The sequence below is a fragment of the Peromyscus leucopus genome, chromosome 1, assembly GCF_004664715.2.
Source record: "Peromyscus leucopus breed LL Stock chromosome 1, UCI_PerLeu_2.1, whole genome shotgun sequence".
In the NCBI taxonomy this organism is placed as follows: domain Eukaryota; kingdom Metazoa; phylum Chordata; class Mammalia; order Rodentia; family Cricetidae; genus Peromyscus; species Peromyscus leucopus.
In genome coordinates, this window is record NC_051063.1 from 173015070 (window position 1) to 173034905 (window position 19836).

The following is a 19836-nucleotide window of genomic DNA, read 5'->3' on the forward strand; positions in this document are numbered from 1 at the left end:
TCAACGCTGGGTGGACTGTAGTGTTGGCTGGTGACTCACTCCTGGTCCCCAGCGCCCAGCACAGCAGGAAGGGCTTAGGTACGGCGGGTGTCCCCTCCCCCGGGCTTCACCTCCCCTCCTCCCGGCCGGCCCGCCCCCACCCACCCCACTGCACGGCAGCACCCAGTTGTTGTCGTGCAGGCCCAGGCGACAGCCCGGGGTCTCGCGATCAGCTCTGCGGCAGCACATCCAGTAGGAGCGTCCGTAAGGCAGGTCATGGTGGTAGGGCTTGGGTGCCAGCGGCACAGGGACACATCGCCCTTCTCGTATCTCTTGCGGCACTGCTTACAAGGGTCATCGCGATAGAGCGGGTCCCGGTTCCAGCGCGAGTCCGTGGCGCGCACACCGAAAGCCTCGATGATGCCCTTGAAGTGGTGGCAGGTGCACTTGAGGGCTGCCAGGGCTCGGGTGGGCAGGAAGCTGAAGATCTTGACCAGCACATGCTCAGGCAGCAGCAGCATGTACTGGCGCGGCTCCAGAAGACGCTGGATCTTGAAGCGAATCTCCAGGAAGTCATGCGACACGTGCCGGTACAGGCGGCACAGGGAGGTGTCTGCTGTGCCCTCGGGTCGTCAGGGCCTGGCACTGTGCTCGGGGTATCCGCTGGGGGTGGCTCGGGAGGCCCTTCTGGGCCCCGGGACTGGAGGAAGAAGAGCTGACCAGGGGGGGGCGGCTCCTCGGGGCTCACGGTCAAGCAGACAGTCTCTTCCTTCACGTTCTTGGTGCCATCTTTGCCAAAGAAGATGCACTCGTCCACTACCCCCGTCACCACCACATCCACATGGAATCCTGATGCTCCACAGTCTCGGGCAGGGGGTGGAGGGGTGCTGGGGGCGCATCCTCAGGCCTGGCCGGGGCTGGCGTCTCCCCTTCACTGGCTTCGTCTGCCCTGGCCAGCAGGAACTCCATGTTGCTGGGAAGGGCATCCCTGGAGGGGCTGATGAGCTGGTACAAGTCGCAAGTGATTTTGTCTTTGGCTCGAGCCCCAGGCCCAGGACTACCAGGGTAGGGACTACCAGGCCGGCCCCCGCTCCAAGTAGGTAAACTGCCATCTGGTGAACGGGGCTCTCGGCCATTGGAGATTCGGAAAGCGCATCCGCACCTCACCAGGCCCGGGCCCCGGCCGCTCCTCCTTGCGCAGACCCTTGGTTGAGGGCTGTCCCGCTGGGCCTCGAAGTGGGCCACTGCCTCGGCCACGCGGCTGCAGTCACCCCCGGCAGCCCGCCTCTCTGACCCCAGCCCCTTGGCGGGTCCTCCCTGCTCAGCTGACACAAAGACCACCGGAGCTGGGGTGGTGGGGCGCGGGTAACTCTGCAGGGCCAGGGCGGCTCTCTGTTCCACCAGAGCCACCATTTCTGCGACGGAGAGCAGGTCCACATCATCCCCAGATGCCGTGGGGGCCCCCTCAGTGGCGGGGGCTCCTCCTCTGCCCCGGGTCTGGAGGAGCCTTGGTGGGCTCAAGGCAGCGCCTCCTCCTCTTGGCTTTGGAGCTATCGCTGCCCCAGTGCCCTTTGACCTTCATAGAGCTGGCCCGGCTCCCCCCGCCACACTGGTGGGCCACAAAGAAGGCCACCTTCTCCTTCGTATTTCCAGGCTTGATTACGTACCACGTGTCTAGCAGGACTCGACCCTCGTCGCCAGCGGCTGCTGAAGAGAGGAGTGGAGCATGTTGGGAGGTGGGGCTTCTGCAGCCAAGGCAGGTGGCGTGTTCTCTGAGTGCGCAGGCCATGGTCAGGCTCAGCCCCACTGCCGGCGTCGGAGCAGGCGGGAGGCTTGAGGGCCGCGGAAGGCGGACGTGGCTGGTTCTGGGAATACGTTCCAAAGGGCCTGGGGCACCAGAGCTGGAAGGCAGGAGGCTGCCCCTGTCCATGCTGGGAGGTGAGAGCAAACAGCAGGCAGCCACTGAATCTCAGGACCAGGATGGTGGTAGGGAGCTCCACATGCCACCTGGAGACATAGAAGGTTGCAGCACTGTTGTGGAATATTATTTTAAGATGTGTTGCCGGGCAGTGGTGGCGCACACCTTTAATCCCAGCACTCGAGAGGCAGAGGCAGGTGGATCTCTCTAAGTTCGAGGCCAGCCTGGTCTACAGAGGGAGATCCAGGAAAGGCACCAAAACTACACGGAGAAAGCCTGTCTCGAAAAACAAAAAAAAAACAAAAACAAAACAACAAAAAAAAAAAGATGTTACATTTGTTTATACTGTGGAACATTTGTTTAATGATGCAAAGATGTGCTGCATTCTTTATGCTGCATTTGTTTTAAACTCTCAAGCTGTGTTACTGTGTCAGTCTAAAACACCTGATGGTCTAATAAAGAGCTGAAGATGGTCTAATAAATGCCAAAGATAGGTGGGGCTGGCAGGCAGAGAGAAATAAATAGGAGAAATCTGAGAAAGAGAAAAGATTGGGAGCAAGAGAAGGAGGAGAGGAGGACTCCAGGGGCCAGCCACATAGCTACTCAGGAAGCCACAGTCTAAGACATAAAGGAAGGTATACAGAAATAGAGAACGGCAAAAGCCCAGAGGGTAGATGGGATAATTTAAGAAAAGCTGGCTAGAAACAAGCCAAGCTAAGGCTGAGCATTCACAAGTAAGAATAAGCCTCCGTGTATTATTTGGGAGCTGGGTGGTGGGCCCCCAAGAGCGAAGAGTGAAGAGTATAAAAACAGTCAACGACAGAGCACTGAAGTCACTGCCTTTCTTCCCAAGGCCACCCAGTCTTCAGTTCTGCACCAGGGAGAGATGACATTAGAGACTGAAAACTGTGTTCCAGACAGTCGAGACGTGCAGGCCTACATATACCCGGGGAGGAAGGGAGGGAGGGGGGAAGGAGGGAGGGAGGGAGGCAGGCGTGAGAGCAGGAGGTGAGGCCACCCCGGGCTCCACCAGACACCCCCCCCCCCCGACACACACACACACACACACACACACACACACAACACACACACACACACACACGCTCTCTCTCTCTCTCTCTCTCTCTCTCTCTCAAGGGCGGGAGCATGGCTCTACAGTTCAGCCACAGCACCTGCCTGACTGCACCTCGTGAGGGGTCTGAGATGCAGCTGAGCGGCAACCTCCCTAGCACGGCCAAGAAAACAAAACTCTATCCCAGCCACACATCAGAGAAGCAGAGGGATGCAGCCAATGCCTTTGCTTACAGTCCAGAGGCCTCCTGTGGCTGACCTTTAACCTTTATTATTTATTTTTTTAGTTTTTTTGAGACAGGGTCTCTCTGTATTAGCCCTGGGTATCCTGAAATTCACTCTGTAGCTCAGGCTGGCCAGGAACTCTGAGATCCACCTGCCTCTGCCTCCTGAGTGCTGGGACTAAAGGCATTCGCTACCACACCTGGCCTAACCTGTAACCTTCAGCGAAAGTACCAGCTGGAGCAAACTCCTCCCCCTTACACTTGTACCTTTAGTGGCCAGTTCCTGAAAAGGCAGACATGCCCAGCCTTGTCCACAGCTGCGAGGGCACTCAGAGGGGTAAGGTAACTAGGCAAGGGAGGAAAATCTGAAGCCAGAACCAGACAGACCCTTAAGAAATTCATTCTTGGTTGGGTGGTGGTGGCGCACGCCTTTAATCCCAGCACTCGGGAGACAGAGGCAGGTGGATCTCTGTGAGTTTGAGGCCAGCCTCGTCTCCAAAGTGAGTTCCAGGAAAGGCACAAAGCTACACAGAGAAATCCTGTCTCGAAAAAAAAAAAAAAAAAAAAATTCACTCTCCACTTGTTTTGGGTCATGGGATTCTTAAATATGATATATGATGATGATGGTTCTTTTTCTTTTTGAGACAGGGCCTCACTGTAGCCCAGGCTAGTCTTGAACTCACAGCAATCCAATCCTCTTGCTTCATTCTGGATTACAAGTGTGAGTCACTTATACTCAGTTTTTCTGAGGTTATTCTCTGAGATAGGATCTCACTCTTTAGCCCTGGCTGTCAGGAGCCTAGCAATGCACTTGCTCAGCTCCCCAGGTGCCCGGGATCACAGGCCTGAGCTGCAGCATCTGTTGAGAGCACCCTTAAAAATGACTTCTCTTTCTTGTTTTGCATGACTGTGCACACATCAGCTAGTCTGGAGGCAGCTTTGTGACTGAGTTTGATGGCAGCACTTTCTGTCTCACTCTACTTACCAGCAGGGAGCAGGTGCCTAGTCTCCACCTTTGGCCCATCTCCTTGCAGACATCTCAACATGAAAACAACCCTCCAACAGGGCATGGTGATGAGTGCTTACAATCCCAGATCTGAGGAGGCTGAGGCAAAAAGATGGAGAGTTCCAGGTCAGCCTGGGCTACATAGTCAGACCTTGTCTAAAAAGATACAAACAAATAAAAGGAAAAGAAAACAAAGAAGAAAATAACCCTTCACAAAATAAACCCTGAATATCCCAATGGAACAGAGAGGTAAGTAAACTACATGCCAAGAATTAAGCCCAGCCCACTGACTGTAAATTAAATTTTATGGAAACAAATTATGGCTGCTTTCATCCCAAAAGAGCAGAGCTGCATCAATGATTGTATGGCCTGAAATAATTCATTACCTAGTCTTTTATAGAAAAAGTAAGCTGGGCTGGAGAGATGGCTCAGAGGTTAAGAACACTGGAGGTTCTTCCAGAGGTCCTGGGTTCAATTCCCAACAACCACATGGTGGCTCACAATCATCTATCATGAGATCTGGTGCCCTCTTCTGGCATGCAGGGTTACATCCAGCAGAACACTGTATACATAATAAATAAAAAGTTAGCTTTGCTGGACAGAAGTGGTGGTGTATGCCTTTTATTCCAGCTCTTGGGAGGCAGAGGCAGGTGATTCTCTGAGTTCGAGGCCAGTCTGTTCTACAGAGCAAGTTCCAAGAAAGCCAGGACTACACAGAGAAACCCTGTCTCAAAAACAAAAAGCAAAAAAACCAAAAAACAAAAACAAACAAGAGGCCAGGCTTGGTGAGCACGCTTTAATTCCCAGCACTTAGGAGGCAGAGGCAGGTGGATTTCTGTGAGTTTGAGGCCAGGCTGGTCTACAGAGTGAGTTCCAGATAGGCTCCAAAGTTAAACAGAGAAACCCTGTCTCGAAAAACCAAGCAAACCAAACAAGAACAAAACAAAACCAATCCAAACCCACCCACCACCCAAAAAAAGAAAAGAAAAAGTTAGGTGGTGCTATAGGATAGACTGCCTGCTCTAAATCCAGGCAAATCTGACACCCCTATTACTTCATGGTCCTGCAGATGCCATTCAAATCAGCCTCCAAACACCATCACCAGTAACAGAACCCTGATCTTAAGAATCCTTACCCAACCCCACCCTCATTTCCAGAATCTTCATGTCCACCCCCAAAGTATCAGACTTTTTCAAATTCTACTTTAAAATTCCAACCTCCTCCTCAAGACCCTACTAAGCCTGGTGGCACATGCCTGTAATCCCAGCACTTGGGAGGCTGGGATATGAGACAGGGGGACTATATAAAAAGACCTTGCCCCAAAAATCAAAGAGGCGCAGGCCTTTAATCCAGCACTTGGGAAGTAGAAGCAGGTGGATCTCTGAGTTCAAAGCCATCCTGGTCTATGTATCTAGTCCTAGGCCAGCCAGAGCTACCTAAAGACCCTGTCTCATAAATAAATAATAATGGGAGCTGGAGAGAATGGCTCAGCAGTTAAAAAGTACTTGATGCTCTTGCAGAGGACCCAAGTTGTGGTTCCCGGCACCCACAGAGTGGCTCTCTGTAACTCCAGTTCCAGAAGATCCATCTAGTCTCCACGGCAACAGACAGGTATGTGGTGCACAGACACACACTCAGGCAAAACAACCATACACATAAAACTTAAAACAAAAATCAAAATAATAAATCAATACGCCCTCCAGCACGGAGACGCCAAATCACAAATAACTTTTCACACATCTGAAGATACACAGCAATACCCGAATCTCACAGGTGACTCAGTGGGTCTCCGACATCCTCCGCTCATTCCAGACACTGATCCTTATTCTACCCCTTCATTCCCAGAAGCTCCGAACCTTGAAAGAACTCAGACATAAAAACACCCTCTTTTAAAACGAACCCCAAACAAACAAATATGTCAACAGTCCTAATGAAACCTCGAGGGGCACAACAGCAGACACGTGTCCGCGTGCTCCAGCAGGCTGGGAGGCCGGAGTCTCCGCAGCGCAGCTCTGCTTGCAGAGGGGCCACAGGAAGGGAAGCGCCCCCTGTCCTTGGTCACACAGGTGGGAAGTACTCAAGCCCAGGCACCCTGTGCCCACCAGACACCCCAACCACAAAGGACACCTCTAAAACACAACCAAGCCCCCCACACTACAAAACAACCCAAACCCAAGGCGCCTCTTAAGCTCCCGGGAACCCTAAAAGTAGCCCCGCCACCCCGCAACTTTCCCAAGCGCTCAAATAATCGCGTAGGTGCGAACGCGCCCCCAAACCCTGGACCCGCCTCCTTCTCCAGGGGATCTTCCGACCCCCTCAGGTGACCCCCCTCCGATAAAAACCCGGACACGCCCCCCAGGCGCGCTTACCCGCAGCGCCTCCCCTAGGCGGCCGGGAGAACGGCCGCCCGCAAGCATGCGCACCGGAGCCCCGCGGGCCCGCCCCCTCGCGCGGGCAGGCGCGCCGCGCGCTCCGCCCCGCCCCTTTGTTGACAGACGCGCGCGTGACGGCCCCGGCCAATGAGCGGCCGCGGTTCAGAGCCGTGCCCATATAAGGAAGGCCCTGGCGAAGGGGCCCGACTTGGAAAACAGGAGGAGTAGGCGGGAGGTGACGGGAGGGGGCGGGCGGGATGGAAGCAGCCCGACGTAAGGGAGTGGGGACAAATGCCTGCCGTCCAGGACTGCCGAACGGGGAACCCGGGAACTAGCCACCGCACTCAAGGGGAGGAGTACTACCCGACGGCCCCTTGAAACCCGAGCCCTGATTGACGCTAGAGATTTAAAGGGCCACGCGGCCGGGGACTGGCGGACTCCCGGCATTAAGAACCACGTAGGGGAAAGGTCCGAGAATCTGGCTTTGGTTACTAGTTCTGGCGGGGATGGAGAGAGGTTTCTCGGTGTGACACCCGGAGCCTTAGTCACCTCGCCTTTTCAACAAACAGGCAAGCCGGGTGTGACACCTTAACGCCTGTAATTCCAGTAGTCCGGGAGGCTGAGGCAGGAAGTTTTAAGCCAGCCTGGGCCATATAGTGTCAGACTTTCGTAAAATAAAAATAAAACATACTAAAACACAAAAACAAGCAAAACCACAGCAATAACAACAAATCCCCCAAATCCACAAACAGGTAAACTCGGGGCTGGAGGTATGGCTCAGCGGTTCAGAGCACTGGCTGCTGTTGCAAAGGACCTGGGTTCGGTTCCAGCACCCGCAGGGCAGCCCACAGCCGCCTGGAAGTCCAGTTCCAGAGGCTTGGCATCCTCTTTTGACCGCTGCGGGCATTGCATGCATGCAGTCCACAGACACACATGCAGGCAAAACACCTATGTATTAAAAAGGGTGGGGGGAAAGCTGGCGTTAAGGAAACAGCCTTGGCTATGTCAGACCTTGTTTCAAAGGCCAAATGCAAAACCCAAAGAACAGATGCTAACCCTGTACTGGTCCCCACAGCCACTGGACGTGGAATTCAAGGCTAAGGTAACTGGCCATGAGGACCTGTCCAGTCTTTCCTACAAGGCTCCCCAAACCTCTGCACTCACTACAGGAAAGCAACAGGAAGTCACTCAAAAATGACTTTTAAGTTATCTTAAAATTACAGACACCTTGTGTTGTTTCAGTGCAGTGCAGGTGCCTGGAGAGGTGGTTCAGTGGGTAAGGGCATTACGACTTTCCCACCAGAGCTTACAGTTTTTGTTTGTTTGTTTGTTTGTTTGTTTGTTTGTTTGAGACAGGGTTTCTCTGTGTAGCTTTGCGCCTTTCCTGGAACTCGCTTGGTAGCCCAGGCTGGCCTCGAACTCACAGAGATCCGCCTGGCTCTGCCTCCTGAGTGCTGGGATTAAAGGCATGCGCCACCACCGCCCGGCCAGAGCTTACAGTTTTAAGGATTTATTTTTATTACTTTTAGTGTGCGTGTGTGTGTGTGTGTGTGTGTGTGTGTGTGTGTGTGTGTGTGTGCTCACGCATTCGAGTGCAGTGTCCACAGTCCAGATGAGGGTGTTGGGGCTGCAGGCACCTGAGAGCCGACTGATGTGCTGGGAGTTCGACTGATGTGCTGGGAGTTCGGGACCTCTGGAAGAGCAGCAAATGCTCTTAATCTCTGAGCCATTTCTCCAACCCTGTAATCCACAATTTTAATGGAACCACAAACACACCTATCCCAGGAGGTTGCCTGAGACAGCAAAGCTGATAGGAGCAGAGCCCCGCATTCTACACCCTCATTAAGAGCCCCCAATAATTAGAGAATGCACATTCCCACACCCTGATGTACAGAGATCCTCCTGCGGGCTGGTCCTGGATGCATAGGCTACACACATGACATTGGGCTCACCAGAAATAGCTCACAGGGAAGGGGAAGGACATCCACTCAAAGGCAACATAAATACATTATGCAGTTAGCAGCACTTAAAATTAACCCATTTAACTCCCACATCTCCTCACTCTGTAGTCCAGCCTGGCCTCCAACTCTTGATTCTCCTGCCTCAGCCTCTTAAGCATTGGCAGCCCAAGCATGCTCCATAACCAATGTGTCTCATTTTTGTGTCTTTATTTGGGGGTCTATGTATGGCATATGAATGTTTGTGTGGGGGTGTGTAAGTGTGCTTGAAAATGCACACGAGTGTGTATAGTGGACATAGATCCAGACCAGGTGTCTTACTCAATCACTCAGCACATGTTTCTTTTCGCCCACCCCGAAACAGGGTTTCTCTGTGTAACAGGCCTGGCCGTCCTGGAACTCACTTTGTAGACCAGGCTGGGCTCGAACTCACAGAGATTCTCCTTCTTCTGCTCTCTACTGCTGGCATTAAAGGCATGCGCTGCCTCCACCACCACCACAGGCTGTACATGGTTTTTGAGGCAGGATATCTCACTGAAACCCAAGCTCAGTCGTAGCTTGATTAGGCGGCCAATGAGAACCGAATCCAAATGTCTCCTCTGCTGCCATCCTCCTGGTACTGGGGTTACAGATGCACACAGCGGTGCCTGGCTTCTTAGGTGGGTGCTGGGATCTGAACCCAGGTCCTCAGGCTTGCAGAGCAGGCTCTTTACCGACTAAGCCATCTCCCCGTACTGTGCTCATTCTTTCTTTCTGTGTATGTGTGTCTGTATGTAGGTGTGTGCACAGGTAAGGGTGCCCAAGGAGGTCAAAAGAGGGCGTCAGAGCCACCTGACATGGCTGCTGGAAACCAAACCCAGGCCCTCTGCAAAAGCCAGTGCTCTTAATGCTGAGCTACCTCCCCGGCCCGGCCATCAAGGATGAGGAAGGGAGCTCAGGCAGAGAAAGGCTAGGCAGCTGCTCTGCTCTTCAGACTGAGCTCTGAGGCAATGCTGTCCAGACTGCCCACACTCGCCGGGCGTGGATTGTGTCACTCGGTCCTCAAAGCCATCACACTCAATGTTCCCTGTCTGAAATACTGTTCCTCACCCACCCCAGGGCTCACCCTTCCCCTCCGCCTCTGGGGGGCCTTGATGCAAGCCCACAGCCTCTACACAACAGGACACAAACTCAGCCCTCGCTGGCTTTTCTCCGTCCCGCCGATCACCAGCCACCGCACCAAACACTTTGCTTATGAGGTGTGCTGTCTGCTTCTCCTTCCATTAAAATGGAAGCGTAAGGCTGGCATTTCCCTTTGTCTCGGTACAAGTACAGCGGAAGCTCACTTCAAACTGGAGATGCTCCTGCCTCAGTCTCAGACCGGAGTGACAGGTGTGCACTACCATAGCCTGCTCGGCTGGCATGCCTGTCTCTTTGTTCCCTATCGTTTGCCTTCCTGAAGCATGGTGCCACATGCCAGGCCCTGGGAACAGGCAAGAAACTTCAGGGCGGTTGACTCCAACTGTGCATTGCATTAAACAGCCCAGGTCACCGTGTGCAATACATTGTCTGACTGAGCAGACAACCTGATTGCTGGCCAACGTTTACGTGTCTACCACTGGAGACATCTCAATAGCTGGCCACTCTAGTCAGCTGCCCTGAAAAGTCCCACCCACCCGCTTGGGGGCCTTCCCAGGCTATCCTTGACCTCTTCCTCACCACCATCCTGCTTCTAACACCTGTCCCTGAGCTGGGCAGCTGAGAGGTTCTCCCCTCTCCAGCCTGTACATTTGTTTCAGGAGGGCTGGACTCTCTCCTTGAAGCTATTCTGGATCCGTGAGTAGCTCACTGGCTCCTGAGGGGTCTATAAGCCTTGCTTACCCATGCCCCATCCCACCCCAACCCCACATCACCTCCGGCTTTTGGCCTGGGTGTCAGCTCTCTTCTCTCCCCCCGAGGGTCAGCCACCACACCATCCTCAACCTCGTCCTACAGTGTTTTTTAAGAACTGAGGTATGAGGTATAACTGAGGTTTAACAAACTGCTTGTTTGCCCTTTGGGAGGGGAAACAGGGACACAGGGAGGCCACCTCGTCTGGTTTCTGTCTGCTTCCAGGATCTCTAGATGCCCGAAGGTTTAGATAGCTCTGTCCTGAGGATTATTAGTCAGAAACAACTTCAAAGCCAGCCCGATGGCTACATCTGTAATTCCAGCTCTCTGGGAGGCTGAGGAAGGAGGATCACAAGTTCAAAGCCAGCCTGGGCAACTGTTGGGGAGACCTGCCTCCTAAAGAGGGTGAGGGCATGGCTTGGCAGTACAGCACGTGCCTAGAATCCACCAATGAGGGACTGCAAATGTGGCTCAGTGCTAGAGCCTTTACCTAGCAGGCAGAAGGCTCTGAATTCCATCCCCAGTACAGAAATAAATAAATAAGTAAATAAATAAATCGGGGTCCTGGAGAGATGGCTCAGCAGTTAAGAGCCCTGGCTGCTCTTGAAGAGGATCCCGGCTCAGTTCCCAGCACCCATATGGGTGGCTAACAACTATCCTTAGGTCCAATTCCAGAGGGTCTAGTGCCCTCTTCTGGTCTCTGCAGGCACCAGGCACATAGACAGTGCACATATATATATATATGCAGGCAAAAACACTCATACACATAAAATATTTGTTATTGTTTTTGCGACAGAGTCTCCCTCTGCAACCCAAGCTGGCTTGGAAGTCACTATAAGTTCAGTCTGTGTTGGAACTCCAAGCAATCCCCCTGCCTCAGCCTCCTCATTGCTGGGATCACAGGTGTATGTCATCATACCAGAGCAGCCCTCTTTAGTTCACGTTCTGAAATGAAACTGATCCCCAGCAATCACTCGCAGAAACCAAGCCAGGAAACTTGCCCCTTACTGCTGGGTCCTGAGCCTTGCTTATTCATTTAACAGATGTTTATAAAAACCTATATTGCAGGGGCTAGAGAGGTGGCTCAGTAGTTAAGAGCACTGGTTGTTCTGACAGAGGACCCGAGTTTAGTTCCCAGCACCCACTTGGTAGTTCACAACTGCCTGCAACCCCAGTTCCAGAGGGTCCAGTGTTCTCCTCTGGTCTCCGAGGGTACCACACACATATAGTGTGCAGACATACATACTGGCAAAACATCTACACACATTAAAAAAACAAGGCTGGGTGTGGTGATGCACACCTTTAATCCCAGCACTTGGGAGGCAGAGGCAGGTGGATCTCTGTGAGTTCAGGGCCAGCCTGGTCTACAGAGTGAGTTCCAGGACAGCCAGAGCTGTTACACAGAGAAACCCTGTCTCGAAACAAACAAACAAACAAACAAAACAACAAGAACAAAACTATATTGTAGCCAGTTGTGGTGGTGCATCCTTTAATCCTGGCACTTTGGGCCAGACAGAGGCAGGCATATCTCTGTGAGATTGAGGCTAGCCTGATCTACACAATCAATCCAGGCCAGCCAGGGCTATACAGTGAGATCCTGCCCAAACAAAACCTGCACTGTGACAGGTGTGGCTCCAGGCATTGGAGACACACGAGGAACAGGAGACAGAAATCCTTGTTCTCAAGGGGCTGCCATACTAATTGGATCAAGGGAAAATAAACACAACAGCAGTTTCCAGGTAGAAATAAACAAACACAGAGGTGAGGGGCTGGGCTGGATGGAAGGGGAGTATGATCTCCAATCAAGCAGTCAGTGAGGATATGAGGAGGCCATCTCCTTTTCCCTACGAAGGTACGCACCACAGGCAAACTCTAACAGCTCTGCCACCACAGCTAGTAATATGCTGTCACGAATGGAATACAACAACAACGACAATAATTTTAGAGGCAGATGTGATGTCGAATGCCTGAAAAGTCAGCATTCTGGAAGTGGAGGCAAAAAGATCCCGGAGAGCTCAAGGCCAATCAGGAAGGACTAAAGAGTCCTGATTGAGCACTGGCTGCTCATGCAGAGGACCTAGGTTCAATTCCCAGCACCCACAAGGCGGCTCGCAACCATCTGTAACTCCAGTTCCAATGGATCAGACGCCCTCTTCTGGCCCCACAGGTACTGCATGCACATGGTATACACATGCAGGCCAACACTCAAAACACTTAAGTACAAATAAATACTGGAAGCTTAGTCTATAAAGTGGACCCGGGCTTCATGCTCACTATCACATAAAAAGAAGTAGGTCATGGTGGCATACGTCTGTAACCCCACCACTGCAGGTACAGAGATAGGCTTGCTGGTACATACACATGCAGACACATACACACACATGCACGCACGCATGGATGTGCTATATGAGTGAGCCTCAGACAGGCACAGGCTGAAATCCAATTTAAGATTTTTTTCTAAGCCAAAAGAGCATGGTACCTGGAGCCTGTGATCCCAGCACTTGGGAGGCGGAGGCAGGAGAATCAAAGTCATCATCCTCAGTCACAAAGTGAGTTCAACACCAGCCTGGGCTTCATCAGACCCTGTCTTAGAAGAAGAAAGAAAAAAGCAACAACCACGTGTGGCAGCATAGGTCTGTAATTCCAGCGCAGTAGTGACTGGGACAGACCAAAGTTTGGGGCCAGCCTATGCTACATAATGCGACTCTTTCAGAAAACAAACACCGAGTGTCAACAGTCAGCAGAGGTGACCAGATCTCTGTCGGCAGAATTTCAGAGCAGTGAAGCTATGAGGGTAGAATGTGCCTCACAAAACAGAAACAAAGGGGAAGAAACGGCAAAATAATTTGGAAATGTCACTTGTTTTTCTAAGACAAATAAATGAAGGACATGGGGGTGGGGGGGGGGAGTGGCAGCTCACCCAGCTGTAACACACAGGGACAGGGGAAGTGAGAGACGGTCAACCAACAAACCCCAAACTAACAGGCGTTCAGATAATTTAAGAAAGAGTAGAGAGGCCAGGCAGTGGTGGCGCACGCCTTTAATCCCAGCACTCAGGAGGCGGATCTCTGTGAGTTTGAAGCCAGCCTGGTCTATAGAGTGAAATCCAGGACAGCCAGGGCTACACAGAGAAACCCTGTCTTGAAAAATCAAACCAACCAACCAAAAGAAAAGAGTGGAGAGACAATGCTATAGGTTCTCGGGCTAGGGGCGCGCTGGGGTGGGGTGGGAGAGGACGCACATCCCTGTAGGTCACGACAACGATGCAAAGACAAGGCAGTGGGGGTGAAGGGGTGAAACCAACAGGAACTGGACCTCCAAGCTGAGTCCAAAGCCCTAGTGCCGAGAACAGTGCCCTGGCACTATGAAGAGAGGGAGCCCCGGAGGGCAGAGGCCAGAATGGAAATCCCAGAAGGTTGTCATCCTTATTGAGAGCATAATGCAACAGGCATTTTAAACACATGGCCTGACTGTCCGTTCCATCATGGGTTGAATGTGGTCCCACTTTACATATTGAAAAAATGGAGGTCAGGAATGGTGGAGCACACCTTTAATCCCCACACTTGGGAGGCAGAGGCAGGTGGATCTCCATGAGTTCGAGGCCAGCCTGGTCTACACAGAGTTCCAGAACAGCCAGGGCTACAGAGAGACCAAGAAAGAAAGAAAGAAAGAGAGAGAGAGAGAGAGAGAGAGAGAGAGAGAGAGAGAGAGAGAGAGAAAGAGAAAGGAAGGAAGGAAGGAAGGAAGGAAGGAAGGAAGGAAGGAAGAAAGAAAGAAAGAAAGAAAGAAAGAAAGAAAGAAAGAAAGAAAGAAAGAAAGAAAGAAAGAAAGAAAGAAAGAAATCTGAGACTGAGCGTGGGGACACAGCTTAGCAGAAGGCATGGTAAGCCACCTGGCTCTGCCAGACGTCGGAGCTTTTGGCCATAACCTTTACTACCAGTCACTGAATTTATAAACTAAAGGCTCCAAGCAAATGACCCATGCTTGGGCTACTAAGACGGCTGAGCAGTGCTTGCTCCTCTTTCTGAGGTTGCAGGTTCGGTTCCCAGAACCCACATCAGGCAGCCCACAATCACCTGTACCTCTAGCTTATGGGCATTTGAACCGCCCTCTTCTGGGGCACAGGTACAACTCCCCACATCCCATACACATAAATGAAAGAATAAAGATTTAAAAATAAAAAAGCCCAAATCGTTTCAAAGTGAATTACAAAGTTGCTAAGTTCCTTAAGGAAGCCCCCTTCCTGCCCTGGCCAAAATGTTAGAGGGTTCACACACACACACACACACACACACCACCACCACCACCACCACCACCAACAACAACAACAACAAGAAAACCAAAAATCAAAACAAACAAACAAAACCCTAACTCAGTTGTCAGCAGTATTTCTAACTCACTGGAAAGACTTGGGAATTGGGACATTCACATACCAGGCAAGTGAATTATTAATATTTAGCTGGCGACAGATTGAGTTTCTGGGCACCTGTGTGGGAGCCTTGCTTAGGCTTAGGAGCCCAGGAATAGGGGGCAGGAAGGTGGGACTGGGAAGATCAGGGAAAGGGGGCAACTAGAAAGTAAAGGGACAGCACACCTGATGCTCCCTTGCTGGTTCCTCTTCCTATCTTCCTTATCTGATGTCTCCCATTTGTTTTAAAAACAAAAACATGGACCAGGGATGTAGCTCTGCTGGTAGAGCGACTGCCTAGCGTGCACAAAGCCCTGGGCTGGATCCCCAGCACATCATAAACCAGGCATGGTGTGGTGCACCCCTGTAACCCCAGAAGTCAGGATAAGGAGGCAGGAGGATGAGAAGTTCAAGGCCATCCTCAGCTACACAGAGAGTTTGAGGTCAGCGTGGAATACACGAGAGCCTCAAAACAACAACAAATACTATCTGGGCTGGGGTGGTAATCCCAGCACTCCGGATGCTGAGGGAGGAAGCTCAACAGAGCCCAGCCTGAGCTACACAGAGTCTCAAGACATGTGCAGTATGCACTTACTCTAAGCACTTCCAAACATCATCTCCCTAAACTCTCCAGCCTACCTAGCTTATGGGTCTCATTTAATAGCTGCACAGAGTCCTAAGACTTGCCCCGGGTCACACAAAAGAATTAAATTCTGTCTGACAGTTGCTCTGGCTGGTGTCTCTACTCACCATATCCTCCTTTACTATAAGCAGAGGGGACTGGATTAAAGCAACCCAGGCAGATTCTGACCTGGACAGCAATGCTAGATTTACCATTTAATGCCGGCTGAGAACAAGAAAGCTGCTTAAACTCTATGTGCCTCTGCTTCTTTTCTATAAAATGGGGCACCTACCCCTAAGAGGCACTGTCTGAATCCGATAAATTAATACAAACAGCTAAAACCAAGATCGGGTGTTTTTGAAAAACTGGTAGTAAGGGGCAGGGGTGGAGGGGACCACTGTCAAGTTTTGGGGAAAAGTCTGAGGACCGGACTGAAAAGTAGGGACATTATTAGCAAGCAACTCTAACCCAGTCAACCCTCCTGGGACGGGAGCTTCCCACCGACGACAGCTCTGAGGCTGGGTCTTAACTTCCCTATTGAAAAGTATCGATTTTTAAGGAGTCTCCCTTGAGCTATCTTCACAGGGGCCTGCTTGTTCTCATCATACAGATAAGGACACAGAGCCTTCCAGAGAGACTTGCCTAGGTCACAAAGGAGGGGCAGAATCAGGAATCCCAAAACTGGACTGCCCACACAAACCACTATTCGTCCAGATCCCACTGGGGCTGGAAGGGTGCGAAAGGTGGTTCCTACCGACCTCCGGTCACATCAACGCAGAGTTCCGTGACTGTCCGGTCTCTGGTTAGATTAAGGCTCGATATGCTACGCTCCTAAACTCACGCACACTACATGGCCTTCTGGTCCTAGAGGCTAACCTACACCCTCGCTGACTTCCACCTCCCACGTCCTCAACTTGCCTTGCCGCCCCGGCGCGCAGTCAGAGAACTCAACCCAACTGCATCCGCGGTCAGTCTCTCCCTTCACTCTTCTAGCCCCGACTCCCATGCCCTTCCATGTCCACCAGGCTAACTAACCTCTCTCGAAATCGCCCACTTCAGGGTCTCTTGCCTAGATGTCCAGCCAGGACTCCCACTCGGAGCCTAACTCCCCCAGCTCCGAATCCCCTTGCCAGTCAATTCCAACGCTTGACTCTCTCTCCACCTCCAAGACCCCTCCCTAGCCCCCATTCTACTCCCTCGGGCTCCCGTTCCTCTCAATCCCCACCCACAGCGATCTCTCCACGCCCAGTCCTTTCTTTAGCCTCAGTCTGCTTCCTCTCGAACCCAGGTCCCGAACCCCCCGTCCATACTCTCGAACACCCGCAGGACCCAGCTCGGGGAACCTCACCATCTCCCCGCGCTGCAGCTCGCTCGACTACGCGGGTTTCCCCCACTCGCTCCTCTCCAGCCTCCCCTTCCGGGTTCTCGCCCCGAAGCCCGCCGGGAATTGGAGTACGGGCGGCCACGGACTACAGCTCCCAACATGCAGCACCGTACCTTGGAGGCGGAGTAGGAAACACACGAGGCGGGCTGAGAAAGAGAACGACTCAAATTCCCAGGAGGCAAAGGGCACACGCAGCTGCGCAGGCGCAGAAAGTTCTCCCGCGAGGCTCTCTGGGAAATGGAGTCCAGCCGCCTCCATCTTGGCCCGAGGCCCTTGAAGAGGAAATTGAGGCTACTTCAAAGCGGCGTTAGTGAGGGATGAAGAGTCGAGAAAGAAAAAAAAATTATTGATTTATTTATGTTTTTTAACAATTAATGATATATGCGTTTCCCAAGCTTTCCCTCCCATTCCTCACCTCCATCTCACACCCCACTTCTGCCTGCTACCACCTCCTAATTCACAAATAAGAAAAGCAAGATGCTGGAGTGAGGGGAAGCCCAGGCGCGCTGAGACTGTCTATATCCCAGACAGCAGGACCTCCCGAAGGGCAGGAATCTTTATGTTCCTCGGTTAGGCAGCTAGACCAGTACTGAGTGGTTAGTTCATGCTTTTTGACCACTTTGGGGAACCCTAGGAAGAATCAGCCCTAATTTCTAAAAGTTAAGGTGAACGTAGATCAAGCCTCTGCCCACATCAGTCAGTACTTTGAGCCAAGACAGTTAACCCAAGGTACTAGTCATGGCTTGGTGGCTAGAAAACGTCTGAAGATCTCCACCCCACCACCACCACGAAATTCCCATATCCGTGTACATGAGAATGTGCTTTCATTTATTTTATTTATTTGAGTGTGTGTGTAGATTAGAGGGTGACTCTCAGGAGTCTGTTTCCCTTCTCCCAGAGTCCCGGGGATAGAACTCAGGTGTGAGGATGGGCCGCCTCACCAGCCCAAAAAAGCTTTCTAAAATGTACAGTTTGGGTCGGTCATGGTGGCGATATCTTCTTGAATTTGAGGCTAGCCTGGTCTACCTACATACCGAGTTCAAGGCTATGAGACTCTATGTCAAAAAATATAAACAAAAGCCCGGAAAGATTTCTCAGCAGTTAAGAGCACATATCGTTCTTGCAGAGAACCTGAGTTTGCTTCCAGCACCCACCCTGGGAAGTTCACAACTGCCTGTAACTCCAGCTCTAGGGGGACCTGATGCCTCTGCCCTTGGGGAGACCTGTGCTGTGCGCTCATGCGCACATACTTCCCCCGACAGGCACCGTGTATACACAGTCAATAATAACAATATTTTTAAAGGATTTATTTATTTATAATGTATACAGCATGTCTGACTGGAGGCCAGAAGAGGGCGCCAGATCCAATTACAGATGGTTGTGAGCCACCATGTGGTTCCTGGGAATTGAACTCAGGACCTCTGGAAGAGCAGTCGGTGCTCTTAACCACTGAGCCATCTCTCCAGCCCTTGTTTTTTTAAAATAAAGAAACTGTATAGTTTGTAGCCTGACGTGGTGGTGCACTCCTTGCCTTCGAGCGCCAAGCACTGGGCAAGCCTGGGCTACATAGCAAGCCCTGGCCCACACACAGACCCGAAAACGGTTACTTTGTTTGCATGTGCAGGACCTGGCGTCTCTACAGTTCCTACAGGTCTACAAAGACTCGTTTCGAGGAAGTTGGCAAGTTACCAGCCCGAGCAAGGTGCCCGGCACACCGTGGTCTTTAACCAGAGAGGCGCTGAAGGGAAGGGCTGGGACGGGGCACAGGAGGGCCAGCAGGGGGCGTGCTGACACCTCCCGCCAGTCTCCCAGGGGGACCGGCCAGGGGGCGGGGCAAACCAGGGGGCGGGGCCCGAGGAAAAGGCGGGAAGCGCAGCGAGAGCTGATTGGCCAGGCAGTCCAGGAGCACGTGTCAGAGCTGCGGCCGGTGCCCCGCCGTGGGTGCGCGTGCGCACGGGCCCCCTCGCCGCCCCGCCCCTTTCCAACGTCTTCCCCCCCCCCCCCCCCGCTCAGGGCCCCGGCGCCGCGTGGCGGGAACGTGGAGGGGCGTGGCCTCGCCTCAGGAGCGCGGGGTGGGGGGGGAAGGAGGGCGACGTCGCTCCCGCGCCCGCCTCGCGCCCTGCCATTCCTCGCTCGGCCTGCGCCTCGGGCGGCACGCGGCCCGCATCCCCGGGACCGGCGCGAGCCGCTGCCCTCGTCCGCCCGCGTCAAAGCCAGAAGCCGGGCCTTAAGGCCCTTGTGCAAGTCTTGAGGAGGCGGGTGCTGGGCGCCAGCGCGGGTGGGGCGGGCGGTGCCCCGGCGACAGCGGGCCAGGGGCGGTCAGGGGCGGTCAGGGGCGGCCAGGGGCGGCCGGGGGCCTGCGGTCCCGCAAGGTCGCACCCTTAGCGTGGAGCAGGACCACAGGGCTTGAGGCCAGGCCTGGGGTGGAGGGGGGGGATACAGGCTAAAGCTGGGTTTCTGGAACGTTCTTCCTGAGTGGCAGGGCCGACAGTGATTTCTGGAAAGTTCTTTCTGAGTGGCATGGCTGACATAGTGATTTCTGGAAAGTTCTTCCTGAGTGGCATGGCTGACAGTGATTTCTGGAAAGTTCTTCCTGAGTGGCATGGCCGACAGTGATTTCTGGAACGTTCTTCCTGAGTGGCATGGCTGACAGTGATTTCTGGAAAGTTCTTCCTGAGTGGCATGGCCGACAGTGATTTCTGGAACGTTCTTCCTGAGTGGCATGGCTGACAGTGATTTCTGGAAAGTTCTTCCTGAGTGGCATGGCTGACATAGTGATTTCTGGAAAGTTCTTCCTGGTGTCGTGGCCGGCATGGTGGTTTCTGGAACGTTCTTCTTCCTGGTGGCGTGGCCGACATGTTTTTCTCTGGAACGTTCCTCCTGAGTGGCGTGGCCAGCCTGGGTCTCCTGTTGGAGGCTCGGCTTCTGGAGTCTGAAGGAGACCCGGAAATCTTTCTAGCATGTGGAAGGTCAGGGGTCGGACTTGACAGGGCCCGGGCTCTTCAGTAACAGCGCGGACTGTTGA

The 19836-nt window shown here is 52.8% G+C and overlaps 1 protein-coding gene across 1 annotated transcript; it reads right to left on the bottom strand.

Moving 5' to 3' along the window:
• Nucleotides 1-6656, bottom strand: LOC114682312 (F-box only protein 46). Its single transcript, XM_037211196.1, is given in 12 exon segments — nt 1-269; nt 272-607; nt 610-864; nt 867-1131; nt 1133-1191; nt 1194-1471; nt 1473-1722; nt 1725-1766; nt 1769-1885; nt 1888-1986; nt 4178-4297; nt 6568-6656. Coding segments are annotated over 10 exon segments (1893 nt in total). The 5' UTR covers nt 1910-1986; nt 4178-4297; nt 6568-6656.
• Nucleotides 6657-19836: the final 13180 nt, after the last annotated feature.